The 25639-nt window shown below is 33.0% G+C and overlaps 1 protein-coding gene across 4 annotated transcripts in view; it reads right to left on the reverse strand.

The window, feature by feature from the left end:
- Positions 1 to 808: 808 nt before the first annotated feature.
- Positions 809 to 25639, reverse strand: part of calca (calcitonin/calcitonin-related polypeptide, alpha) — a 47239-nt gene continuing 22408 nt past the window's right edge. For 2 of the 4 annotated variants that reach the window (XM_049465405.1, XM_007239455.4), the window contains 5 exons: positions 15087 to 15316; positions 14244 to 14335; positions 7510 to 7644; positions 1786 to 1971; positions 809 to 1561 (listed from right to left, as the gene is read on the reverse strand). In XM_049465405.1, the coding sequence (XP_049321362.1) occupies positions 1812 to 1971; positions 7510 to 7644; positions 14244 to 14329 (381 nt within the window). In that variant the 5' untranslated portion in view covers positions 14330 to 14335; positions 15087 to 15316 and the 3' untranslated portion in view covers positions 809 to 1561; positions 1786 to 1811. Of the gene's footprint in view, positions 1562 to 1785; positions 1972 to 2899; positions 3388 to 7509; positions 7645 to 14243; positions 14336 to 15086; positions 15317 to 25639 lie in introns of those variants that run through there. The other 2 variants (XM_049465408.1, XM_049465406.1) reach the window with 2 other exon arrangements.

Below are 25639 nucleotides of genomic sequence, written 5' to 3' on the forward strand. Positions count from 1 at the left end.
TTGTTTCTTAGCAACTGTATAGCCTGTCAAGCTGAAATTTGGCATGCTGCATCAGAGGCCAATTCTATAAATACATGTAATGACAGTATGATCCCAGAAAATATGTTTTTAGCCTAACTGGCCTTAAGCTGCCTTTTTATCCTGTACTGCTTGGACCGCGTAAATCGCCAAATTCAGCTATATTTTATATTTTATTTTACTATTTTTTAAGAATCCAACAGAAGCAGAGGTGTGTAGTGAGTGCCACGTTATTGAAATGTACATGTTGCATAGCCATATGATTCTTAATCATTTGTATTCAATGCTGTCGACTTTACAATTTTGCAATTATATGTCTTTACCAAAATTGCATTGTTTCTGTTCAGTGGCCTGTTTTGTAAAATTGCACTTTTCAAACTAATCCTAGGTTTTTTGAGTAATCTTCATGTATTTGGTTTTAAAATACTCAGGGGAGTATGAAACTTAATATTCATTTTAAAAAAGTTAATCTAAACATGATTCTGTGGTTACATTCCTAAAATGGCAAAAGGGGGTGGGGCTACAGCTAAATCTTTTTTTTCTCAGCAACCATATTCCCTGTCAAGCTGAAATTTGGCATGCTGCATCAGAGGTCAATTCTATAAATACATGTAACGACAGTATGATCCCAGAAACCATGTATTCAGTCTTACTGGTCTAACTTCCCCCTTAAATAACCGCTTGCAGCTATATTTATTATTATTATTATTATATAAGAATCCCATAGCAGCAGTCGTGTGTAGTGAGTGCCACGTTATTGAAGCAGGCAATGAAACGAGTACCCAAATCGTATGTATCTAAAATACATTTTAATCTTGCTCAGATTCACAATTGTTACAATTTGTAAGTCATTTGATTGTTCCTCCCTCGTTTGCGTCAGACATTCTGTACAACAGCATCATGTAAAGTGGTTTTACATCAAGGCACAAGACACATAGTCCATAGTCAGGGAAGCCTTTTTACCAGGCACTGCTTTAATGTTCACCCCCACATCACTGCGTTAATGTGCTGAGGAGACACAGGAGAGGAAACATGGGCCCAAACAGAAAAGCGTACTGTACACCACCGCCATGTGCTCTCGCTCAAAAACGCCCAAAAACCACAAAGAATTACGAATTAAAGGAATGATAATGAAGGGTCCACTCTCCCTCCACTTTCTCTTTATATCAGATGAGCAGAAAGATCAGAAAGATGAGTGTATGATCACATTTTAAATGGATGCAAAACTTTTCTAAAACTTTCTTTCTTTTTTTCTGTTTTTTTGTTCTTATTTTATTTTAAATATTTTTTTCTGCCTTTTAAAGAGCATTGATGAGCGGGGATGAGCAGGGATGAATGTGACAGTGTCTGAGGATGAGCTGACAGTGTTTTTTGAGTTTTTGAGGGTTGGGTTGGGTTCTACAGATCAGTGCAGTAAACAGGAGTCCATTCTGACGGGGGGGGTGGATTGGTGGAAGGTCCATTCCCAGGGTTCTGGATGCAGGTGGGGGGGTATGGGTTCTCTTCTCGCTTGACCAGAGCTATGGATGTATAAACGGGTGACCTGCGGAGAAATAAGTATATCAAAATATATAAAGCTTAGACTGACTTTAAAGACTTTGCACGCAGTGCATCGTAAACACACACATTGACTCAAAAAATAAAGTTTGTTTTATGTAAAATTGGATATTTCTAAAAATTACTCAATTTCATTGACTAATTTTAGTCTGTTGCCATTTGTAGTTTCTTTTCCATTGGCTTCTGCAGCATAGGCTCCATATTTCTCACCATATTGCTAAGGTCCAATTACACATCTACTCCTGACTGAGTCTCCTTCGTCGGCCGAACGCGTGAGAACCCACGTTGGTCGGGACGAACTTGCTGTTTCCGATTCCTCCTGAGCGGCTCAGGAAGTCGGCGAGGCGGTGGGTCACGCATGTGGCCGTGTTACAGGCTCGCTTCTGTGCTGTAACACTGCAGGAGAAATTACACCGTTAGCATCGTTAGCTACAAGCAAGCAATAAACAATACATGTGGACATATATCTATACAATGTTTTACAATTTTATTCATATATTTTAGAGATGCACAGAATGTTTAACATCCACATTTTGGCAATCTAACTTTTATTGGACAATCAAAATTAAAAAATTCAATGACAAAAAGCTCCAAATAAGTAAAAAGACTTAACTTTAATAATTTATACCCAAAATGTAAATTTTGAAGGCGTGATTATGCAAATTACAGCCAGCGTGGAGTGTGGCACTCTTTGCAAATGCAGCAAATTGCTAAATTAAGTGGAACATTTAATTTTGCCAATCAATATTATTCGAATGGTAAAAAAAATAAAATAAAATAAAATAATAATAATTAATTAAAAACTGAACTTAATCATTTATACCAAACAATGTCGTTTTTGATGATGCGATTATGCGAATTACAGCCAACATGAAGTGTCGCACTCTTTGCAAATGCCTCAAATTTTAAAATGAAATGGAAAAAATCTTTGCAAAAAATTGCACAAAAAAATTTTATCTGGAAAAACACAGTGATATTTTTGATGACGCAATCAAATCAAAGTCATCCTAAAGTGAGATGCTCTTTGTAAAAGTGCAATGTGAAAAAAAATTACAAAATGTATGAAAACACAGATGAATATTGTAGCAATCTAAATTTTTAGAACTTTTTGTATAATATACAATAATATTTGGCAAAAAATAAATGAAAACTGGATTTGTTTCAATTTGTTTGTTTTTGCATCTCTAATATACAGTATACATATAAAAAAAAAACAGTAAAAATGCATGATGAGTGTGATATCTTACCTATTCAGGCACAATAAAATATAAATACAACATTTCAGGAAAAGTGAAAAAGTGAAAAACCTCAGCAGACCAGAAAATCCTTGTAAAAATATGTTTATTAAATGAGTCAGATCAGAGGAGATAGAGGGATTTTGCACTGCTGTGGGCTGTGCTGGATTAAACTAAAGGGTTTGTAGAAATTAAGGTGATAGATATAGTTATAAAGTTATAGATGCAGATTTGATGAGATATTTTAAGAGGTTTTGAAATGGTGCAGTATTGTACTATGCTGGCACTCTGCCACTCAGAGAAGCTTAAAACTAAAATAAACTGAATTAAAAAGAAATTAAATGAAATAAAATTAAGAAAACAGGAAAAAATGTAGGAATAGTCAAGTCATTCAGGCAGGCTGTGAGATCCGCATGCTCAGAAGACGCCGCCGGCCTCAGCACTGCGCTTCCTGCCCGGGGTGCCCGCCCCCACGTTGGTGCGCGGGTACGTCTGCAGCTTGTGCAGCTCCTGCGACAGCTTGCCCAGAACGCAGGTGCTGAGGTTGGAGCAGCGCTTGGTCATTGGTCTGGCCAGGCTGTAGGAGAAGAGCACATGCACAGCTCACAGTAACGCAGGCATGCATTCACTACTGCATTTTACTGCATTTAATAATCTGCATTACATACAAAACAAACAAACAAACAAACAGCAATAATAACAATGCATTAACAACAATAGCTGCACGGTTGCAATGAACAGTACTGAATAGGATGCAATGCATATCAAACTGAGCATGCTCCTAAACATGCTTAATCCCGGCAAACAGAAAACATTAAAAAACATTTACTTTCAGATGGTTTTTTTTCTGTATCATTAAGTATCATTAATGTTACTTTGTCTTTAAACTTTGCACATCTTTAGTTAAAAAAAAGTGAAAATGATCATCTAAGCAAGAGGAGCTACTTTGAAGAATCCAAAAATATAAAACATATTCTGGTTTGGTAACACATGTATTTTTTTGTTTACGTAAAAATTCCATATGTTTTTTCTTCATAGTTTAGATGAGTTTATATGTAGTAGAGTATATATGTATTTTATTAGGTATGCATCAAATTTTTAGTCTCTAAAAAAAAAAGTGTATACTGATAATTTATATAATGATGTTTTTGATGACATGACCAAATCTCAACAAGCAAGGATGTTAAATGTTAAAATTGTTCAATAAATATTATTAAATTGTAGTTTTTAATTGCTTGTTATATTTAAAAAGCAAGATAAATGCAGTTTTTGGCTAATTATTTGGCAAATAAAAAATGTAAGAAAATTCTTTAAAAGATTTTTTTTGTATATAGTATACAGTATAGATTACATTTTTACTTAATTTTTTAATAAAAAATAAATGAGTTTCGGACCAAGAATTAAAAAAAATTATATACCGATCATTTATATAATGATGTTTTTGATGACGAGACCAAATCTCAGCAAGCAAGGAAATTAACTTTTAAAAAAATTATTAATTAAATATTATTACATTTTTAAGGTTTTTAAATTGCTTTTTATATTTGGAAACTAAAAAAATGTGTTTATTAAATATTTTTAAATTGTAGTTTTGTAATCTTTTTGTAAAAAAAAAACAATTAAAAAAATTGTTTTGGCTCATTAAAAAAATTCTGAAAATTATAAAAAAAAAAAATGGTATTTGGTATGCAGTATTTTGAATAAATTTTTTAATAAAAAGTTGTTGTTGTTGATGTGACCAAATCCCAAAAGCATGGATATTAAATGTTTAAAAAAATCATTGAAAAAATATTATTTAATTTTAGTTTTGCAATCGCTTTTAATATTTAAAATAGCAGAAGAAATTACATTATTAGATAAAATGCAGTTTTGGCTTTTTACTTATGCAAACGTGAAGAAAAAGTGGCACATAAAATAAATTATGAAAATTCTTTGAAAACAAAGTTTGTTACTTGGTATACAGAATTTTAACTTAATTTAATAAGTATTTTTGTTTTTAAGTTTTGGAGCAAAAAAATTAATTTAATTTTTTTTATATATATATTTTTGCAGTCGTTTCAGAGATCATGCCATCCTTCATGCCGTTTGGTATGGTTTCTGGCCGCATGCTTTACAGGCAAATAATACGGCATCAAGCCTTCATCCCACCATCAATCACACAGATAAATACAATCCAGCCACGGGTTCATGCAAAAACTTATAAACTACAAAAACAGAAAAACAACAAATAAAAACGCTGCTGAGCTCTGATTGGGCAGGGCTTCTCTCACGTACCTCCCATCTAAAACCATCGGCACTGCCGCCTCTTACAGCTATGTGGCGCTGCTCTCGCTCTGAAACCTTTTATCAGTATCTCTCACATCTTCACAACGTCGTGAGAGATCAATACAGTGCATCATCCTCCAATATTCAATATTATTATCATCAATACATGGATCAATATCAGAATACTGTGCCTATTGGTTTCTGCTGTTCCTCATAACTTAAAAAAGGGACTATTCATCATATTAATTAATTTTTCAGCTTAATCTCTTTTTTTTTATATTTTTTTCATGCATCCACATGTGTCCATCCTGTTACAGCAAGCTGCATGACAGGGTGGACAATTTTACAAAAAAAACTGTAATTTAATAAAAACATAGCTAATCTAGAGTCGCAGACAACAGTTTAATTGTTCATTTTTTTCTAAAATGATTTTAAATATAGTGAAATTTTAGCGCGACAGGGTGGACTAAAGCTGAAACTTACTCTCAGTTAAGTATGGAGACAATATGTGGACAATTTTAGAGAAAACTGTGGTTGAGTTAGAGTTGTTCTGGCTCTTGTTCTGTTTCAAAGATACATTTTGATTTTCCAAAATTATTTTTATTACCGTGATATTTTACAGCGACAGGGTGGACTAAAGCTTAAGCTTTATCCTTTAAACTCAGTATGGAGACAATATTTGAAATATTAAGCGAAATTAATATTATTAATTATGAAGGTATACAGGGTGGACAGTTACTTTTAATTTCCTGTCATGCATCCACATGTGTCCACCCTCTTACAGCAAGCTGCATGACAGAGTGGACAATTTCAGGGTGGACAATTTTACAGAAAACTGTAATTTAATAAAAACGTAGTTGACCTAGAGTTGTTGACATATTTAATTGTTCATTTTCTAAAATTACTTTAAGTACAGTAACATTTTACTGTGACAGGGTGGACAAAATCTTAAGCTTAAGTCTCAGTTAAGTATGGAGACAAAGTATGGAGACAATATGTGGACAACTTTAGAAAAAAAACTGTTATTTCATAAAAACAGGGTTGAGCTAGAGTTGTTTTTGCTCTTGTTCCGTTTCAATAATAGATTTAGATTTTCTAAAAACCGCGACAGGGTGGACTAAAATTTAAGCTAGACCTCTATTAACTCAGTATGGAGACAATAGGATAAATATTAGATGAAATTATTATAATTAATTGTGGTTTGTTCTCGCTCTGTTTCAAAGATAGATTTTGATTTTCCAAATTTTTATTTTGTTTGCCCTGATATTTTACCGCGACAGGATGGACTAAAGCTTGAGCTTTACGTCTTTAAGCTCAGTATCGAGACAATAGGAGAAATATTAAGTGAAATTATTATTATTAATTGTTGAATATGCATCATGGTGACTGTTCTTGTTCTGTTTCAAAAATACATTTTGGTTTTCTAATATTTTCTTATTTTATTACTGTGATATTTTACCGCGACAGGGTGGACTAAAACTTAAGCTTTACCTTTTTAAGCTCAGTACGGAAAAAGTATAAGAAATATTACATGAAATTAATTAAAATAATTTCACAGCGGACATATTATATAGGTTATATTGATACCGTCCCATTATTATAAATCGTTAGATATACAAAATTATGGTTATGTAATGTCCACCCTGTTACGGCAAGCTACATGACAGGTTGGACAATTTTCACAAAAATAAAAACATGGTTTGTCTACAGCTGTAGAAACATGCGTTTTGATTTTCTACAATTATTTTATTTACCATGATATACCAAGTTATGGTCCTGTAATGTCTACCCTGTTATGGAAAGCTGCATAACAGGGAGGACAAATTTAGGGAAAGTTGTCATTTAATAAAAATGTGGTTTAATTAAGAGTCGCAAAAGTGTTGAATTGTTAATGATGACTGGTGGTTTTTGTTCTGTTTTAAAAATACGTTTTGATTTTCTAAAATATTTTTGTGATATTTTCTGTGACAGGGTGGACTAAAACTTAAGCTTTACCTTTTTAAGCTCAGTACGGAGACAGTATCAGAAATTAACAGTAAAATTAATATTATAAATTGCTCAACATGCAGTAGAAAGTGTCTTCAGTCCCTTAAAAACAGTATGAATGAATACAGGGTGGACAGTTACAGGATGGACAATTTTAACAAAAATTGGCATTTGACGTAATCGTGGTTGATCTAGAGTTAAATGTTCATGGCAACTGTTGTTTTTGTTGTGTTTCGAAGATAATTTTTGATTTTCTAATATTTTTTTATGTTTTTACTGTGATATTTTATTGCGACAGGATGGACTTTAAAGTTTTAAGCTTAAACAGTATAAAGGAACACAGCAGAAACATAAGGCAGGTTATACTGATACTGACAGATGGTTATATATCTTTTGGTTATATCTTGTTATGGTTATGGTAATGTCCTGTAGTGTGACGGACGGGTACCTGTTCTCTTCAGGTTCCTGCTGCTCCAGGTCTTCTGCAGTCATCTGCACGAACTCTTTAATGATGGCGTTTAGTAACCGTCTCGCCTCGTAATCACTGAGCGCCGCTTCATCCGGCGACGGCTCCAGAGCTGGCCTGCCATCACAGCATCCATTAACATTACCCAACCAGAAGCTATGTGGTGAGCACCAGATACTATGTAGTGACTGTCAGATATCATCTGGTTAGCACCAAACACTATGTGGTAAGCAATAGATAGTATACAGCGAGCAACAGATGCTATATAATGAGCATTAGATAGTATGTAGTGAGCACAGGATACTATATAGTGACCACAAAATACTATGTGGTGAACTCTAGATACTATACAGGGAGAAACAGGTGCTATATATGTTGAGCACCAGAAATGTGGTCAACAGGAGGTACCATATGGTGAGATCCAGATACTATTAGATACTATATATTGAGCATCAGATACATCTTAGTTAGTACCAAATACTATGTGGTGAGCACCAGATACTATTTGGTAAGCATCAGATGCTATGTATTGTGCACCAAATACTATGTGATGAAGACTAGATACTATATATTGAGCAACACATGCTTTCTAGCTAGTACCAGGTACTATATGGTGAAAACCAAATGCTATGTAGTGAGCATCACATACTATGTGGTAAGCACTAGATCCTACACAGTGAGCAACAGATGCTACATAATGAGCACCAGATACTTTGTAGTGAACACAAGATACTATAAAGTGAGCAACATATGCTATATAAAGAGCTCTAGATTCTATGTACTGAGCACCAGATACTATATGGTGAGCACTAGATACTATACAGTGTGCAACAGAAGCTAAATAATGAACACCAGATAGTATGTAGTGAGCCAAAATATACAGTATGTGGTGAGCACTAGAAACTATGTTTTGTGCACCAGATACTATATGGTGAGCACTAGATACTATGAAGTGCACTCAAGATACTATACAGCAAGCAACAGATGCTATATAATGAGCACCAGATAATATACAGCGATAGTGATGCTATGTAATTTGCACCAAATATTATGCATGCGCCAGATACCATGTGGTGAGAACTAGGTACTATATAACGAGCACCAGAAGCTATGTAGTAAGCACCAGATAGCATGTAGTGAGCACAAGATACTATACAATGATCAACAGATGCTATGTAGTGAGCCCAAGGTGCTATACATCAAGCAACAGATACTATGTAGTTAGCACCAAATACTATGTATTATGCACCATATACTATGTGGTGAGCACTATGTACTATCTGCTGAGCATTAGATACTATACAGCATGCAGCAGATGCTATTTAATGAGCATCAGATACTATGTATTGTGCACCAGATACCATTTGGTGAGCACATGGTACTATATAGTGAGCACCAGAGACTAAGGGGTTAGCTCCAGATAATATATTGTAAGCACCAGATGCTGTGTATTGTTACCAATAGTGTAATCTGGTGAGCATTACTTTTTTTAAGATTTAGCTCTTATTTTAAATGGTTTACTGGTAATTTTTGGTAGTGATTAAATGTATGCTTGTATCTGGTGCTCACCACATAATATATAGTATCTGGTGAGCTGCACTTTTTACCTTTTTTCCTTGAAAATGCATTAAAAACATTTCCTTGCATGGGCTCTGTACTAAAAAAAAAAAAATAATTATTATATTTTTTTTAAATTTAGACAGAACAGACTGATATTCAGGGAGTTTTAAGGTAAAATACTTTGCTTTTTATAGATTTATCTGTTATATTTTATGGTTTACTGGTGATTTTTCATAGTGGAATAAAACGCACGGCTGTATTATCATTAGTTAGAGTAAAAAAAGGCTCTCAGGGCTCTGAAAAACATCGCTTTACATCATGTCACTGGAGCTTCTGCTGCCGCAAGAGTCCGATCACGATCAAAACAATCTGCTAAGAGCGCGCCACTTAAAGGCTGAGCTCGTGCCAACTTTAGATTTACGGGCGGATCGATACCGGCCCGAGTGCCGCGGGTTTGGCCCGGATTCATCTGCCCAGAGCCTGTAATCAGAAGACTGATGCTCCCAGATAACAAACCTCCAATAAAATCACCCAAACACTTACACTTAAACATCGTCATTATCTTCATAAAACATCTACTGCACTCAACGTTCACTGCTTTTCTCAGTTTCTCTGATTTTGCTATTTATAGGTTTATGTTTGAGTAAAATGAACATTGTTGTTTTATTCTATAAACTACAGACAACATTTCTCCCAAATTACAAATAAAATATTCTCATTTAGAGCATATTTGTTAGTTTTCATGCATCTTAGCATCATGTTCTCCTCCTCCACCAGTCTTACACACTGCTTTTGGATAACTTTATGCTGCTTTACTCCTGGTGCAAAAGATCAAGCAGTTCAGTTTGGTTGTTTGATGGTTTGTGATCATCCATCTTCCTCTTGATTATATTCCAGAGGATTTCAATTTGGTAAAATCAAAGAAACTCATCATTTTTAAAGTGCTCTCTTATTTTTATCTAGAGATGTATTTGATCTTTATTATGTGTGTTGTTGTTATTAATATAATAGCTATAGTAAGCATTGCTAATTTCGTTTTTAAAAGATATTGAATTTAGTTAAAATTAGTGCAGATTCAACAATACAACTATACAATTATATATATATATATAACTAAAATAACAATAACAAAAATAAAATATATATATGTTTTTAAAAGTACTGAATTTAGTTAAAATCAGTGCAGATTTAACTATACAACGATAAAACTATACAGCAATACAAATAAACAACTATATAACTGTACAACAATATATATATATATATCTTACAATATATAACAATATATATATCTTAATTAAATAATCAATATAGATTGATAGAGAGATACAGTTCTATTGATCCTAAAGGAAATTGCAAATAAATAGAATAAATCTACCCAAAACCTTTAATCAGAAAACTGATACTCCCAGAAAACCTAGTCTTCAATAAAATCACCTAAAAACACGTATGAATTAGTAGATTTAGTAGTAATATACAATATATATTACCATATCATACTTTCTTATTTTCTATATTATTATAGTAAGTTTAATAAGTATTGAATTTAGTTAAAATTAGTGCAGATTTAACTTTACAACAAAACAACTATACAACAATACATATCATAATTAAATAATATACATAGTTCTATTGAAAAACCTGATACTTCCAGATAACGCAGTCAGCTTTAATAAGCATTGCTAATTTTGTTTTTAAAAGTAAATTTGTTTTTAAGTACTGGATTTAGTTAAAATTAGCTATTAAAATTTAACTATACAACAATAAAACTATACAGCAATACAAATAAACAACTATATAACTGTACAACAATATATATATCTTACAAAGTATATCAATATATATAGACAGATAGATACAGTTATATTGATCTTAAAGGAAATTACAAATAAATAGAATAATTCTGCCCAAATCCTGTAATTAGAAACCGATGCTCCCAGATAAAAATAATCCCATAATCCAATAAAAATAGGTATAATAAGCATTGCTGATCTTGTTTTTAAAACTCAATCACTACACATAACGTTCTGCTTTTAGCCTATAATAAAAAAAAACTGATAAAATCATCTGATTAGTAGTATATTATACTTTTATATTTATTTATTATATTATTCTAGTAGCTTTATTGAGCATTTAACATTTTGATTTTATATATATTTAAAAGTAAAATAAATAAAATAAAATAAAATAAATGAATAGGATACATCTGGGCAAAACTTGTAATCAATAATACAAAAATTGTTCAATTAGTAGCAACATATTATATATTTATATATATGTGATTTATAATATCATTATTGAGCATTAAACATTTTTTATTTTTTATTTTGATTTTAAAACCAGATAGTTTTAAGGATTAAAATTGGGTTTAAATTTTGTTTTTTTAAACTCAATCACTACATCCAGCACTCGTTTTAGTGCTGGATTTAGTTAAAATTAGTGCAGAGACAACTATACAACAATACAACTATACAACAATACATATCATTAGTAAATTATATAGATAGATTAGACTCTCAACAACTATATAACTCTCCAACAATACTTATCATAATTAAATAATCAATATAGACAGATAGATATAATTGTATTGATCCTAAAGTAAGATAAATGCAGCATTAGGATACATCTGCTCAAAGCCTGTAATCAGAAGACTCATCCTATGTGTAGTGATTTGTAGTGATATACATATGTATATGATCAATTTTAATTTTTCTGTTATTATAGTAAATTTATTGAGCTTTTAACGTTCTGCTTTTAGTTTTAAAATTAGTGATAATTCTCAACTACTATACAACAATATAACAGTAGATATCAAATAATAAGAATAGATAGATAGAAACTGCAGGTAAATGCAGCGTTAGGCTACATCTGACCAAAACCTTTTTTTAAATCAGGGAAAAATAATGATAAAATTGTCCAATTAGTAGTGATATATGATAAATATTTTTATTATAATAGATTTATTAAGCATTTAACACTTTGCTTTTATTTTTAAAAGTATCACTATTGTCTTAAAATTAGTGCTAATTCTCAACAACTATACACCAATACATAAAATAATTAAATAATCAATATATAGATAGATAGAATTGTATTGATCCCGAAAAAAAAAATCCAGATAAATTAAGCATTAGGATAAATCAAGCTTAAGCCTATAATAAAAAAAAAAAACTGATAAAATCATCTGATTAGTAGTATATTATACTTTTATATTTATTTATTATATTATTCTAGTAGCTTTATTGAGCATTTAACATTTTGATTTTATATATTTAAAAGTAAAATAAATAAAATAAAATAAAATAAATGAATAGGATACAGCTGGGCAAAACTTGTAATCAATAATACAAAAATTGTTCAATTAGTAGCAACATATTATATATATGTGATTTATAATATCATTATTGAGCATTAAACATTTTTTATTTTTTATTTTGATTTTAAAACCAGATAGTTTTAAGGATTAAAATTGGGTTTAAATTGGCACTGACCCTCCACAACAACACTACATAACATATCACTACAAATCATAATCAAATAATCAATATACTGCATTGATCCCGAAGGAAAATGCAGAAAAATGCAGCTTTAAGAAACATCTGGCAAAAAACTGAAATCTGAAAACTAATGTTCCGAGAAAATGCAGCTCCAATAAAATAATGCAAACATTTACAATTTAGTAGATTTAGTAGCGATTTATGATCTATATGATCTTTTTTTATTTGTAATAATATTATTATAATAGCTTTATTGAGCATTTAACATTTAGCTTTTATTTTTAAAGTATTAAAAATAGGTTAAAATTGGTGCAGACTCTCGACAACTATACAACAATACTTAATCTAATCTAATAATCAAGAAAAGTTGATCGATAGAATTGTATTGATCCTGCAGATTAAGAAACTGCAGATAAATGCAGCATTAGGATATATCTGACCAAAGCAGATGTATTTATTTATATATTTATTAGTGATTTGATATTTCTTATATGAGGTTTGGTATTTTTATTATCATTACTATAATAGCTCCATTGAGCATTTAAGAATTTAGTTTTTTAAATATCAAAATTGGTTTTAAATTGTCCCAGATCCTCAACAACAACACAACATATATGACTAAATATATATCTCTACTTTATTATTTTCTTATTATTATATTCAATAGCTTTACTGATCATTTAACATTTAACATTAAGTATTAAATAACGTTAAAATTATTGCATCAGAAAACTGATGCACCCAGAAAACGTTAAAATTTAGTAGATTCAGTAGTGATATTTGATATATTTTTTTTATTTTAATGATTATTTCTATAATATCTTTATTGATCTACAACATTTAAGAAGTTAAACGTTTAAAAATGTAATTTAAAAAGGATTCAATTTGGTTAAAACTGGCACAGACCCTCAACAACGATACAACAACATAATGATACTAAATCTAAATTATAGGTTTTTGAACATTTTGTATTATATATTTTTTTAATTGAGCAGGCTCTATATAACAATATAACAATATATCAGTCGCATACATAGACAGAATTGTATTGATCCCTAAAGAAATTGCAGCCCTTACAGCAACAAGATGTATATAACTGCGTATGAATAGAAAACGTACATACTGTATATATTAAGTAGACCCATATGAAAAACATATATATTTAAAATACATTCAACAATACATTTTAAAAAGTTTAAAAATGGCCAGAGATGTATTTTTCTTATTTTGTCTTATTTTCTTAATTAAACAACATATTTGAAATCGATTTCACATATAATGAAATACACGCCCATATATTTCTTTTACCATGTGGGGAGTAAATATAAATGTAAATATAAATGAAATAATGTATAAATAAAGGCATATGAAATGTGCATTTATCAATACATGCATTAAATGAATATGAAATCTATGTATATATGTTTTTACTTAATGTATACAGCCATTGTTTGAAATATATATTTTGATATTAAATATATTTTTAGAATGGGAAAGAAATACATACTCTATACTATTTTCTCTATTGAGTAGAGAGAGAGAGTATGGGAGTGAAGTTAAACTAAATACAATATTTACATATTTTAGCACATTAACATATAAATTACACTACATAAATATATATAAAATATATATCAAGATCGTAAAAGGTCTTACCTGGATGGAGCTGCGTTTGAGCTGTACATCTGACAGATGATCAAAGCGTAGGCAACGAGGAAAGCAGAGATCTTCAGCATGACCATGGTCCCCTAAAGCCATCAAACATATTAAAAAACATACTTTTTCAAGTTGAAAGTATATTTAAAGTATATTTTTATGAGCTCCTGTACATAATTAACCTTTTAACTATTTAAACCTAAAGAATTCTGAATTCTCAGTTAAAAAAAGATCCATCAGTCCTTGAAAATCAGCCCTAAATCAGATTAAAAATATAATTATCAAAGATTTCCATGATTATTTTTGATTTAGAGCCACAAAGATGAAGCTAATCTGGATCTAAGCTGCTCTGTATGTCTCTGTAAGTCCCTGTAAGTTCTCCGCAGGTTCTGAGAGGTTGAGTATTATCTTTTCTATCTATTATCTGGTGGGTTGAGTGCGCTCTGAGATCTCCCGCTGCCTGAATCAGCCTGTAAGTAAAGTATTAGAGATATTAGACAGATTACAGTGGCTCCTGACGGCGCCTCCCATGAGACCCTGTGCATTAGTGTAATGAGCTGCTGCTCCGCACCCCCATCCCCTTCCCCATCTATATCCTCATCTCCATCACCATCCAGAGCCGAGGAGCAGTCCAAGTCTCCTTGAAAATCCACCCTGTCTGCATTTTTCCATTAGTTTTATTGTTTTTCACATAAAAAAATCATATTTAAAATGAAGAAAAAACTATTTTTTAAAAAAGGTTTGCTCAAAATTGCATTTAAAATCAAAGAAATTCAAATTATCCCAATTAAAACTCCACTAAAACATACAAAAATGCACTAAATAATAAAAAATAACACTTACCTTGTGTAATTTTACAGCTTTCTTGACGTTAAAAAAAAGGGTGCTTGCAGAAAAACAGCAGCAGTTGATGAAATTTCAACTTGATGGGTCTGTTGCGTCCAGCTGCAGCGCCGCCGCCTATATACCCACCACGAGGGTCCCACTATTGACAGTGTGGGTGTTTAATGATTGACCGCCAGCCAACCAGAGCCCTCCGCCTCGGAAAGCGGCCAATCAGAGCGGCCCTCGTTCTGGAAAGTGATGAAGAGTGTGTCACGCCAATGACGTCATTTCTCAGTCACAAACTGCCCCATTCACAAAATTTCACCAGTGATCAGCAATGTTCCCCTCCTAATAAAGAAATGCATGGAAAAATACATAATCCACAGCCTCCCGTACGCAATCAGACGTCTATAAACAGCTACGGCATGAGTAATACCCAGTAATAATCATCATATTCCCACTTATTTTAAGCATTTTCTTTAAAATGTGCACTTTTCTGCTTCATCATATGATGTAGAGTACAAAACAGTAGCTGCTCTAGGAGATATCAAGGATTATCAAACCTCTTAGAATAATTCAGCCAATAACGATGTTCCAAAACGTATACTTTTCCAGTCGTTACGATAGCAAAGACATATCAAAGATTAGCTAACATCTTAAAATAAGTAATCCAATAGAGATGCTCCAAAACGTATACTTTTCCTGTCGTTACGATAGCAAAGACATATCAAGGATTTGCTAACGTCTTAGAATAAATAAGCCAATAGAGATGCTCCAAAATGTCTACTTTTCTCGTCGTTACGATAGCAAAGACGTATCAAGGATTTACTAACATCTTAGAATAAATAAGCCAATAGAGATGCTCCAAAATGTCTACTTTTCCAGTCATTACGATAGCAAAGGCATATCAAGGATTTACTAACATCGTAGAATAAATAAGCCAATAGAGATGCTCCAAAATGTCTACTTTTCCAGTCATTACGATAGCAAAGGCATATCAAGGATTTACTAACATCTTAGAATAAATAAGCCAATAGAGATGCTCCAAAATGTCTACTTTTCTCGTCGTTATGATAGCAAAGACATGTCAAGGATCAGCTAACATCTTAGAATAAATGAGCCAATAGAGATGCTCCAAATAGAGATGCTCGAAAATATCTACTTTTCCCGGCGTTACGATAGCAAAGACATATAAAGGATTAGCTAACATCTTAGAAAAAATTATTCAATAAAGATGCTCCAAATAGAGATGCTCAAAAATGTCTACTTTTCCAGTCATTACGATAGCAAAGGCATATCAAGGATTTACTAACATCTTAGAATAAATAAGCCAATAGAGATGCTCCAAAATGTCTACTTTTCTCGTCGTTATGATAGCAAAGACATGTCAAGGATCAGCTAACATCTTAGAATAAATGAGCCAATAGAGATGCTCCAAATAGAGATGCTCCAAAATGTCTACTTTTCTCGTCGTTATGATAGCAAAGACATATCAAGGATTTACTAACATCTTAGAATAAATAAGCCAATAGACATGCTCCTAAATGTTTACTTTTCCCATCATTACGATAGCAAAGACATATCCAGGATTAGCTAACATCTTAGAATTAATAAGCCAATAGAAATGTTCGAAAATATTTACTTTCCCCGTCATTACGACAGCAAAGACATATAAAGGATAGGCTAACATCTTAGAAAAAAATTGTCAATAAAGATGCTCCAAATAGAGATGCTCCAAAATGTCTACTTTTCTCGTCGTTACGATAGCAAAGACATATCAAGGATTTACTAACATCTTAGAATAAATAAGCCAATAGAGATGCTCCAAAATGTCTACTTTTGTCGTTGTTATGATAGCAAAGACATATCAAGGATTTACTAACATCTTAGAATAAATGAGCCAATAGAGATGCTCCAAATAGAGAGTACATAACAGTAGCTGCCAAGATACCAGTAGATACCAAGGATCATCTAACATCTTAAAAAAAAAATGGGCCAATAGAAATGCTCCAAACGTTTATTTGAATCTAGAAATTCACTTTACACTTTACATTGTTACATCACCTTAAATAGAACCCAAATTTTTTCTATTTTTACTATTTAAACGCCTGCCTCGATTAAATAGCAACAATGCTTCTGAATATATCTACGCAGATGGGCATGGTGGGCATAATTGAAATTAGGTGTTTTCTGAAGTAAATGTTTGGTGTATTGCTATCTTGGCAACAGAAAACACAGGTGCCACTGACTGAATACAATAACCCATAGTGCAAAGAGCTGTGCAAGGTGTACTTTTCCCGTCGTTACGATAGCAAAGGCACACTAACATGCCCTAAATCAAGCTGTACAGTGCATGGTTGACAACTTGCCTATAGAACACTAAATAGGGCCTGTAGTGTTTAATATATTCTGAATAGGGTTGCAACAATATATTAATATCATGATATACCGTATCGAATCAATATCGATAGTAAAGTGCCATGAGATTTAGAGACGAATGGGCCAATAGAAATGGAAACAATAGAAATAGAAATAGAAACAATCAGACGTTCATTGCTATCTTGGCAGTGACTTTTTCAACACATGCAGCAGTGCACAAACCCATAGCGCATGCCAGTTAGCAACTATGCAAACTTTACAAAGGTTCAGATTCCTCTGCTGAAAAGCATTGGACGCATCCAGGTAGCTGCACCATTAAAATAGCAACCCGCCAAAGTCAGAGCACATCTGGCTCTTAAAGGGAATGATGAGCAAGAGATACTCTGATTGGTTTATTTCACGTTACACCCAAAATTAACCACACCCATCATTAATTAAGATAATTAGCATTTTGACCTCAGCATTTTGAGCTAAGCAAGGCGTACTTTTCCTGTTGTTATGATAGCAAAGACACACTGACACACCCTAAATCAAGCTGTACGGTGCACGGTTTAAAACTCGCCTATAGAACAAAACTTATAGAACCAAATGTAAATATAACTTGAATAGGGTTGGGACAATATATTGATGTCATGATATATTGTATCGATATGTGGCATCAAATATATTGTAGATATTGCTATTGAAACATAGGCGCTCTAAACTTCCTAAGACTGATCCCTCAATTAGACTTACTAAAGTTACTGCTTCAGTACTTCACATGGTGGCGCTGTAATCCCTAAATGAATAGGGTTAATAAACGTGCAGTAAAGAATATTGGGTGTTAAATTGTGTGAAACTGAAAAAACAATAAATCCATAATTGCTGGTATTTGATAATTTAGGAGTATTTTTTAGTAACACAGATGCTTTAAAGTATTGGAGAGAATTATTTAATGATATATCTAGTAACGCAGAATTCCAGTATCGTGATATCATTAGTATCGTTATCACGCTAATATTATCCTATCATAAGATGCCATGTGATTCACGGTGCTCCTTTAACATTGAGTGAACATTAAAAGATGAATGGGCCAATAAAAATGCTCCACAAGCTGAAATCTTGAAATCAAATCACTGTACGTTACTCTAGATGGAATGTTAATTTGATGTTTTTGTAAGCTGGTTCAGATATTCACTGTTATATTAGTTGCATAATCTCAAAAACTTCAGTTTCTGAATCAGTTTCTCTGATTTTGCTATTTATAGGTTTATGTTTGAGTAAAATGAACTTTGTTGTTTTATTCTATAAACTACAGACAACATTTCTCCCAAATTCCAAATAAAAATATTCTCATTTAGAGCATTTATTTACAGAAAATGAGAAATGACTGAAAAAACAAGTTCATATTCATAAAGTTTTAAGAGTTCAGAAATCAATATTTGGTGGAATAACCCTGGTGGTTTTTAATCACATTTTTTTTCATGCATCTTGGCATCATGTACTCCTCCACCAGTCTTACACACTGCTTTTGGATAACTTTATGCTGCTTTACTCCCGGTGCAAAAATTCAAGCAGTTCAGTTTGGTGGTTTGTGATCATCCATCTTCCTCTTGATTATATTCCAGAGGTTTTCAATTTGGTAAAATCAAAGAAACTCATCATTTTTAAGTGCTCTCTTATTTTTTTTCAGAGCTGTATGACGTATGAAACTGCATTTTTTTTAAAGACAGTGCAAAAACACATCCTGCACACGTAACAAATGTTTGGCACCTGTTAAAAAAAAAACAATAAAATCAAATTGTGTGAATAAAGCACATTTTTTCTAAACTAGTCCCTGATAAACACTAATTAGTACAGGCAGCAGGAGTTTACATTGATCTGGTAAAAGTCATGTTGTGACGCTGTGGAGATGATCAAATATCGTATCCTATAACAATGCGTTTAATTGTTTAATGAATAACATTTTTCAACAAGACAATACAAAATCACATGCTGCACATATTACCAATGTTTGGCCCTATTCTAAAAAGCAAGAATTAAACAAAAAATGTGTGAACAAATCACATCACAATCCACTAAAATGTAAAATGTACAATGTAATGTAATGTAATGTATAACCACATGCTGCATGAGGATATGGGTACTGTTTGACCCGCATGCAGGTCCTGAAATTTTGCATGGATATTTTATGGAAATATCCTGAAATGTTATGGATAAAGCATTATAGAAGCATAAAATGTAAAAAAAAAAAAAAGAAAAGTAAAACAACGTAACATCCACTGTGGAAAATCTTTTTTTCTGTGCTTTATTCGCAAAGTATGATCCGAAAACAAACGATAAATTAAAGTATGATGTCTAAAAAATGCATTTCTCAACAAGACCATGCAAAACCACATGCTGCACACTTTGTGGATTAGACATGATAAAATGCATTTACAAATGCATTTTTTTCTTCTTCAAAATTTCCATACTTTATGGATAAAGCATGAAAGCATGCAATAAAAAAAATGTCATGGAAATGTTTGGAGATGATCAAATATCGCATCCTATAACTGCGCGTTTAATTGTTTAATGAGTTACATTTTTCAATTAGACAATGCAAAACCACATGCTGCACACATTAAAAAAGGCATGGCTGCAGAAGATTAGAGTATTGACACTATACTGGCCCACCTGCATCCTGAAATTGTCCATACATTGCAGTTAAAGCACCAATTATATTTTTTTTTTCTTCAAAAGTACCATACTTAATGGATAAAGCATGAAAGCATGCAATAAAAAAAATGAAATGCATTTTTTTAAACGAGACAATATAAAACCACATGCTGCTTCAGCACATTATAAATATTTCACCTCTTTTCAGAATTGTGTGAATAAACCTAATTTTTTCTAAACTAGTCCCTGGAAAACACTAATTAGTACAGGAGGCAGAAGTTTACATTGATCTGGTAAAAGTCATGTTGTGACGCTGTGGAGATGATCAAATGTCATATTCTATAACAATGTGTTTAATTGTTTAATGAATAACATTTTTAACAAGAGAATGCAAAACCACATGCTGCACACATTACAAAAATGTGGCTGCAGAATGAGCGAATGTCCAATGAAAAAACACTATCTCCATTTTTGTCTATTTTTAGTTTACTACATAATTTGAACAGACAAACTGTCTCTTACACTGTGAAAACATTTCATGATGAATGGACCAATAGAAACACTTCAAAATGACCTGAAATAAACTCTTTTTACATTGACTTCCATTTACAAGGTTTTTTCCCTCTCCTATAAAATTGCTGTTTTGGAGATAAGTGTTTTTCATTGGACAGCGACGATATGGGTACTGGTCTGGCCTGCCTGCAGCATGAAAGCATGCAATAAAAAATTAAATGCATTTTTTTAACGAGACAATGCAAAACCACATGCTGCATTCAGCACATTATAAATATTTCACCTCTATTCAGAATTTTGTGAATAAACCACATTTTTTCTAAACTAGTCCCTGAAAAACACTAATTAGTACAGGACGCAGGAGTTTACATTGATCTGGTAAAAGTCATGTTAACAGAGCGTTTAAATAATTAATGAGTTACATTTTTAACAAGACAATACAAAATCACATGTTGCACACATTACAAAAATTCGGCCCTATTAAAAAAAAGCCCTGAAATATTTTTTTTCTGGTGATTTATTTGCAAACTATGACACAAAAAAACAATAAATTAAAAAATATATATATTTTTTACAAAAAAAAAATCTGAAAATGCATTTTTCAACAAGACAATGCTAAACCACATGCTGCACACACTACAAATATTTGGCCCCTATGCAGAAACAACAATAAAACAGAATGATTTGAATAAACCACATTGCGTATTAAACCAATCCCTGATAAACACTAGTTAGTACAGGTGGAAGAAGTTTACATTGATCTGGTAAGTAAGTCATAAACTTTGTAAAGAGGATAAAATATTGTTTTAATCATTCGATGAGTTGCATTTTCAACAAGACAGTGCTAAACCACATGCTGCACACTTTGTGGATTAGGCATGATGTCTTAAAAAAAAACAACAAAATAAAACAATGAAATGCATTTTTAAAAAAGACAATGCAAGAGCACATGCTGCATACGTAACAAATGTTTGGCACCTGTTAAAAAAAACAACAATAAAACAGAATTGTGTGAATAAAGCACATTTATTCTAAACTAGTCCCTGATAAACACTAATTAGTACAGGCGACAGAAGTTTACATTGATCTGGTAAAAGTCATGTTGTGACGCTGTGCAGATGATCAAATATCGTATCCTATAACAGAGCGTTTAATCGATCGCCGCTCTGCTGTTGCTCCTTATTTGGGTTTCCGTTGCGCCGTGACCCTTAATGGAAATCAAAGGGGAAGGTTGGGAATAATGAGCTTTGTTTCTGAGCTCTGGACGCTGCGCTGTTTGTCTCTGAGCGTCGTCTGCCTCTGCTTTCATTATCGGCCGGAGCTCGTGAAGCTCCTCTGCAGAGAGGCTGAGTTTGCGTCACATAGGAACCCCATTAGTCCGGACAGGCCTTTTAGTGCTATCGAACTCCGCGCAGCGCTGGCGGCCGCAGCCGTAAATCAGGGGGATGTGACGGGAGCGGGGACCACGGCTCGGCCCCGTTATAGACGCAAACTGCACTCCCGTTCTCAAACGGCCCCTTCAGTCTAATGAATCGCCACTTCCGGCCGAGCGGGTCCTCGCCGAGCCGCGCCGCGTCCATACATCAGCCGCCGAGCCCCGCCGTAACTTTCCTTTTCCTGCAGCAAACTTTTCAAGTCGATACAGTGACCTTTACAGTCCGCTCCGGCTCCACCGTCTCTCAGCGTGACCAGCCTTCTGTAAGTTATACCCAGAGACAGATAATCATTCCTGTTCCTCCGACGCTGAAGAACCGGATGCTTTCGGACGCACCGTCTACGCTCGGGCCGTGCACGTATGCACGTAAGCAGCGTTCTGCATGAAATGTCATGGAACATTTCCTGTGCTTTGCTGATAAACCAACAGAAGCGTGATTAAAGAAGAAAAAAGGAGAATAAAGGCGAAATATAGAAGAAAAACTAACAATTACACATCCCGAAATGTCCAAATCTCTCCGCGAAACTTTTTTGCATACTATAAAAGAGAATAAAAGGGTTAAAACATCAGAAAACAGAGATTCTGGTCCGTTCAGGGATGTTATTCTAAACTAGTCCCTGAAAAACACTAATTAGTACAGGCGACAGTAGTTTACATCGATCTGGTAAAAGTCATGTTGTGATGCTGCTGTAGAGATGATCAAATATCGTATCTTATAACTGCGCATTTAATTGTTTAATGAGTTACATTTTTCAATAAGACAATGCAAAACCACATGTTGCACACATTAAAAAAGGCATGGCTGCAGAAGATTAGAGTATTGACAGCATGCTGGCCCACCTGCATCCTGAAATTGTCCATACATTGCAGTTAAAGCACCAATTATAAACGAATAAAGAAAAAAGGTGACGTCTGAAAACAATAAAAAAAAAAAAATACATTTTTCAGGTCCTCCAGGTGGCCCAGCGGTCTAAAGCACTTTCACTATGATCAGCTTGCCATCAGCTGCCGGAGCCCTGAGAGAGCACAATTGTCCTTTCTCTCTCTGGGTGGGAACAGTACAGTAGATGGTGCTCTCTCTTTCCCCTCATCACTCCAAGGGTGATGTGGATCAGCACAAGCCTGCGTCTGTGAGCTGATGTATCAGAACTGAGTCGCTGCGCTTTCCTCTGAGCGTTAGCGCTGTGATGCTACTTGGTAATGCTACAGCATCAGCAGCAGCTCAAAAAGAGGCGGAGTCTGACTTCACATGTATCGGAGGAGGCGTGTGCTAGTCTTCACTTGCTAGTTTTCAACACCCTATGCTTAGTATACTTTAATCTACTTTTTTCACTACCCTAGGCAAAAAATATATATCAAAAGTAGATTAAAATATACTAATCTATACTATATAGTGCACTAAAGTGTTCTTGTAGCCACATTATTATTAATCAGTATTTTAGGATTACAATGTACTAAGAATTGATGTTAAATATATGTGGTATATTTACATTATAGTACAAATATATTCCTTTATGTTCCTGGCTTTTGTAAGTAGCACACTTCTAGTTTACTGTATTTTGTTGGGTATAAAAATATAAATTTTATTATACTGCACTACAATTTTAGCGTGTTACAAATTTAGCAAAAATATTATGAATATAGTAATTTAATTTACTTTCTAAAAAGTTACAGGATACATTGTTACTACTGTAACGGCTGTTTTTTTTTACACACTTTGCTAAAAAATATACTGGAAGCAAGTGTTTTTTTTAATACACTATATTGTACTTTTTAAAAAGTATACTTATATATATAAGTTAACTTTTAAACACTTGATGAAAGCGTAATATTAATGTACTTTTAATATATTTTGAGTAAGTATAAATATCTGTTAGTATATTTACAGCATACTTTGACATTTTTCATTTCTTTTAATGTGTTTTAAGTACAATTAAGTATATATATTTTTTTTCAGCAGGGTAGGGCTGGTCTGCCTGCATCCTAAAATGTTCCGTACTTTGGAAAATAAAGATTAAAACACTAATTAAAAACATAAATAAAGGAAAATGTGACGTCTGGAAACACTGAAACGTCCTTAATGGTCCAGGCCTCTCCGTCCAGATCACCTGCTCACACACAGGTACTGTTTGCACACCTGTACAGCGAGAGGAACAGGGATTAGTCTGAGATCCGGCTCGGTTTCGAGAGCTGAACCAAACCCGATCCATAATCCTCTCTGAGACAGCGGGAGCATAGCTCGCACAGTCCATCCTCAGACATTAAGGAAATGAGATTTAATCACTGAGTGTTGGCCATCAATCAGCCGGCGCACCCTGGAGCCCGCCCAATCCCGGCCCTGCGCTTCACTGGTCACATGACCTGCTTTTATGTAGCCGCCATTAAAAGCCAATGGGACGTGTTGAAGTGATTCCGCGCGCCGTGATGTTCCCGCGTACGGCGGGGCGGCGAAATGCACGAGGAAAAGACCTCTGATGATGAGGACATAGGAGACTTTATAGCCGGCCAGAGCACTCTCAGTTTTATTACAGGAGCCTGCTGTTTTCTGAATGAAAAATAAAAAATATTATGATATTTTGAATTTTCTTTATTGTACCTGCATCATCAAAAACAATCAATCAATCAATCAATCAATCAATCAATCAATCAATCAATCAATCAGCCTTTATATTTTTACTCAGGAAAAACATAGAGGGCATTTATAACATCAAAGGGTTTGAAGACATTTATTAAAATAATTGAGAAATAATAAGAAATAAAATAGTAAAATAATAATAATAATAATAATAATAATAATAATAATAACAGAAGTACTCATTTTAAATCAACATTTAATATAAAAAAATATGTAAAACAGAACATTCTAAAATACCATTAAAAAAATTTGACACATGAAAAGTAAAAAATTAAAAAAATATATATATATAAAATAAGTAAATAGATAGTAGTAAAAGTAAAGCAAAATGTTAAAAATTGAAAAGAAGAAGTGATTAAATGAATAATAGAACTAAGAACAAGAATGAAAATATAAAACATTAAAAAAGTAAAAATAAATAAACAAAAATAAATTAAATAAATAAACAATTAAAATAAGAAAAAAGATAAACTAATTAAAAAATAATTTAAAACAGTGACAGGAAAAAAAAACAAAAAAAACGAAAGTGTGGGATTGCAACGCTTTTACTAAATAAAGATTAATTACATTTAGATTGATATGGGAAACTCTTGGTAAATCTCAGATTATCAAACAAACTTTAAAATTAGATAAAAAAGCTCTATCCAGACAGGAATATTTTCTCAGGGGGTTCTGGGGCATTTTTCTCTCTCTTTTATGGGGGGGGGCGGGTTATCCTCTGTGATTTTATTCCTGTCAAAAACATGTACATGTTTTTCTCAGACGTCCTCTGATTTAAAAAATTACAGGCTGAATTATCTACTGTTTTTCACTGAACTTTTTTTTTTATGTATATCTCAAGGGGACATATAGATGTCCCCTTGAGAAACTAATCCCATCCGGATAGGGCTTTAAGATTACCTGTTTTTTTAAATGATGATTTAATTTATTACAGAAAAAAATCTATCCAAACCAACATGGCCCTATGTGAAA

The sequence above is a fragment of the Astyanax mexicanus genome, chromosome 16, assembly GCF_023375975.1.
Source record: "Astyanax mexicanus isolate ESR-SI-001 chromosome 16, AstMex3_surface, whole genome shotgun sequence".
NCBI lineage: Eukaryota > Metazoa > Chordata > Actinopteri > Characiformes > Acestrorhamphidae > Astyanax > Astyanax mexicanus.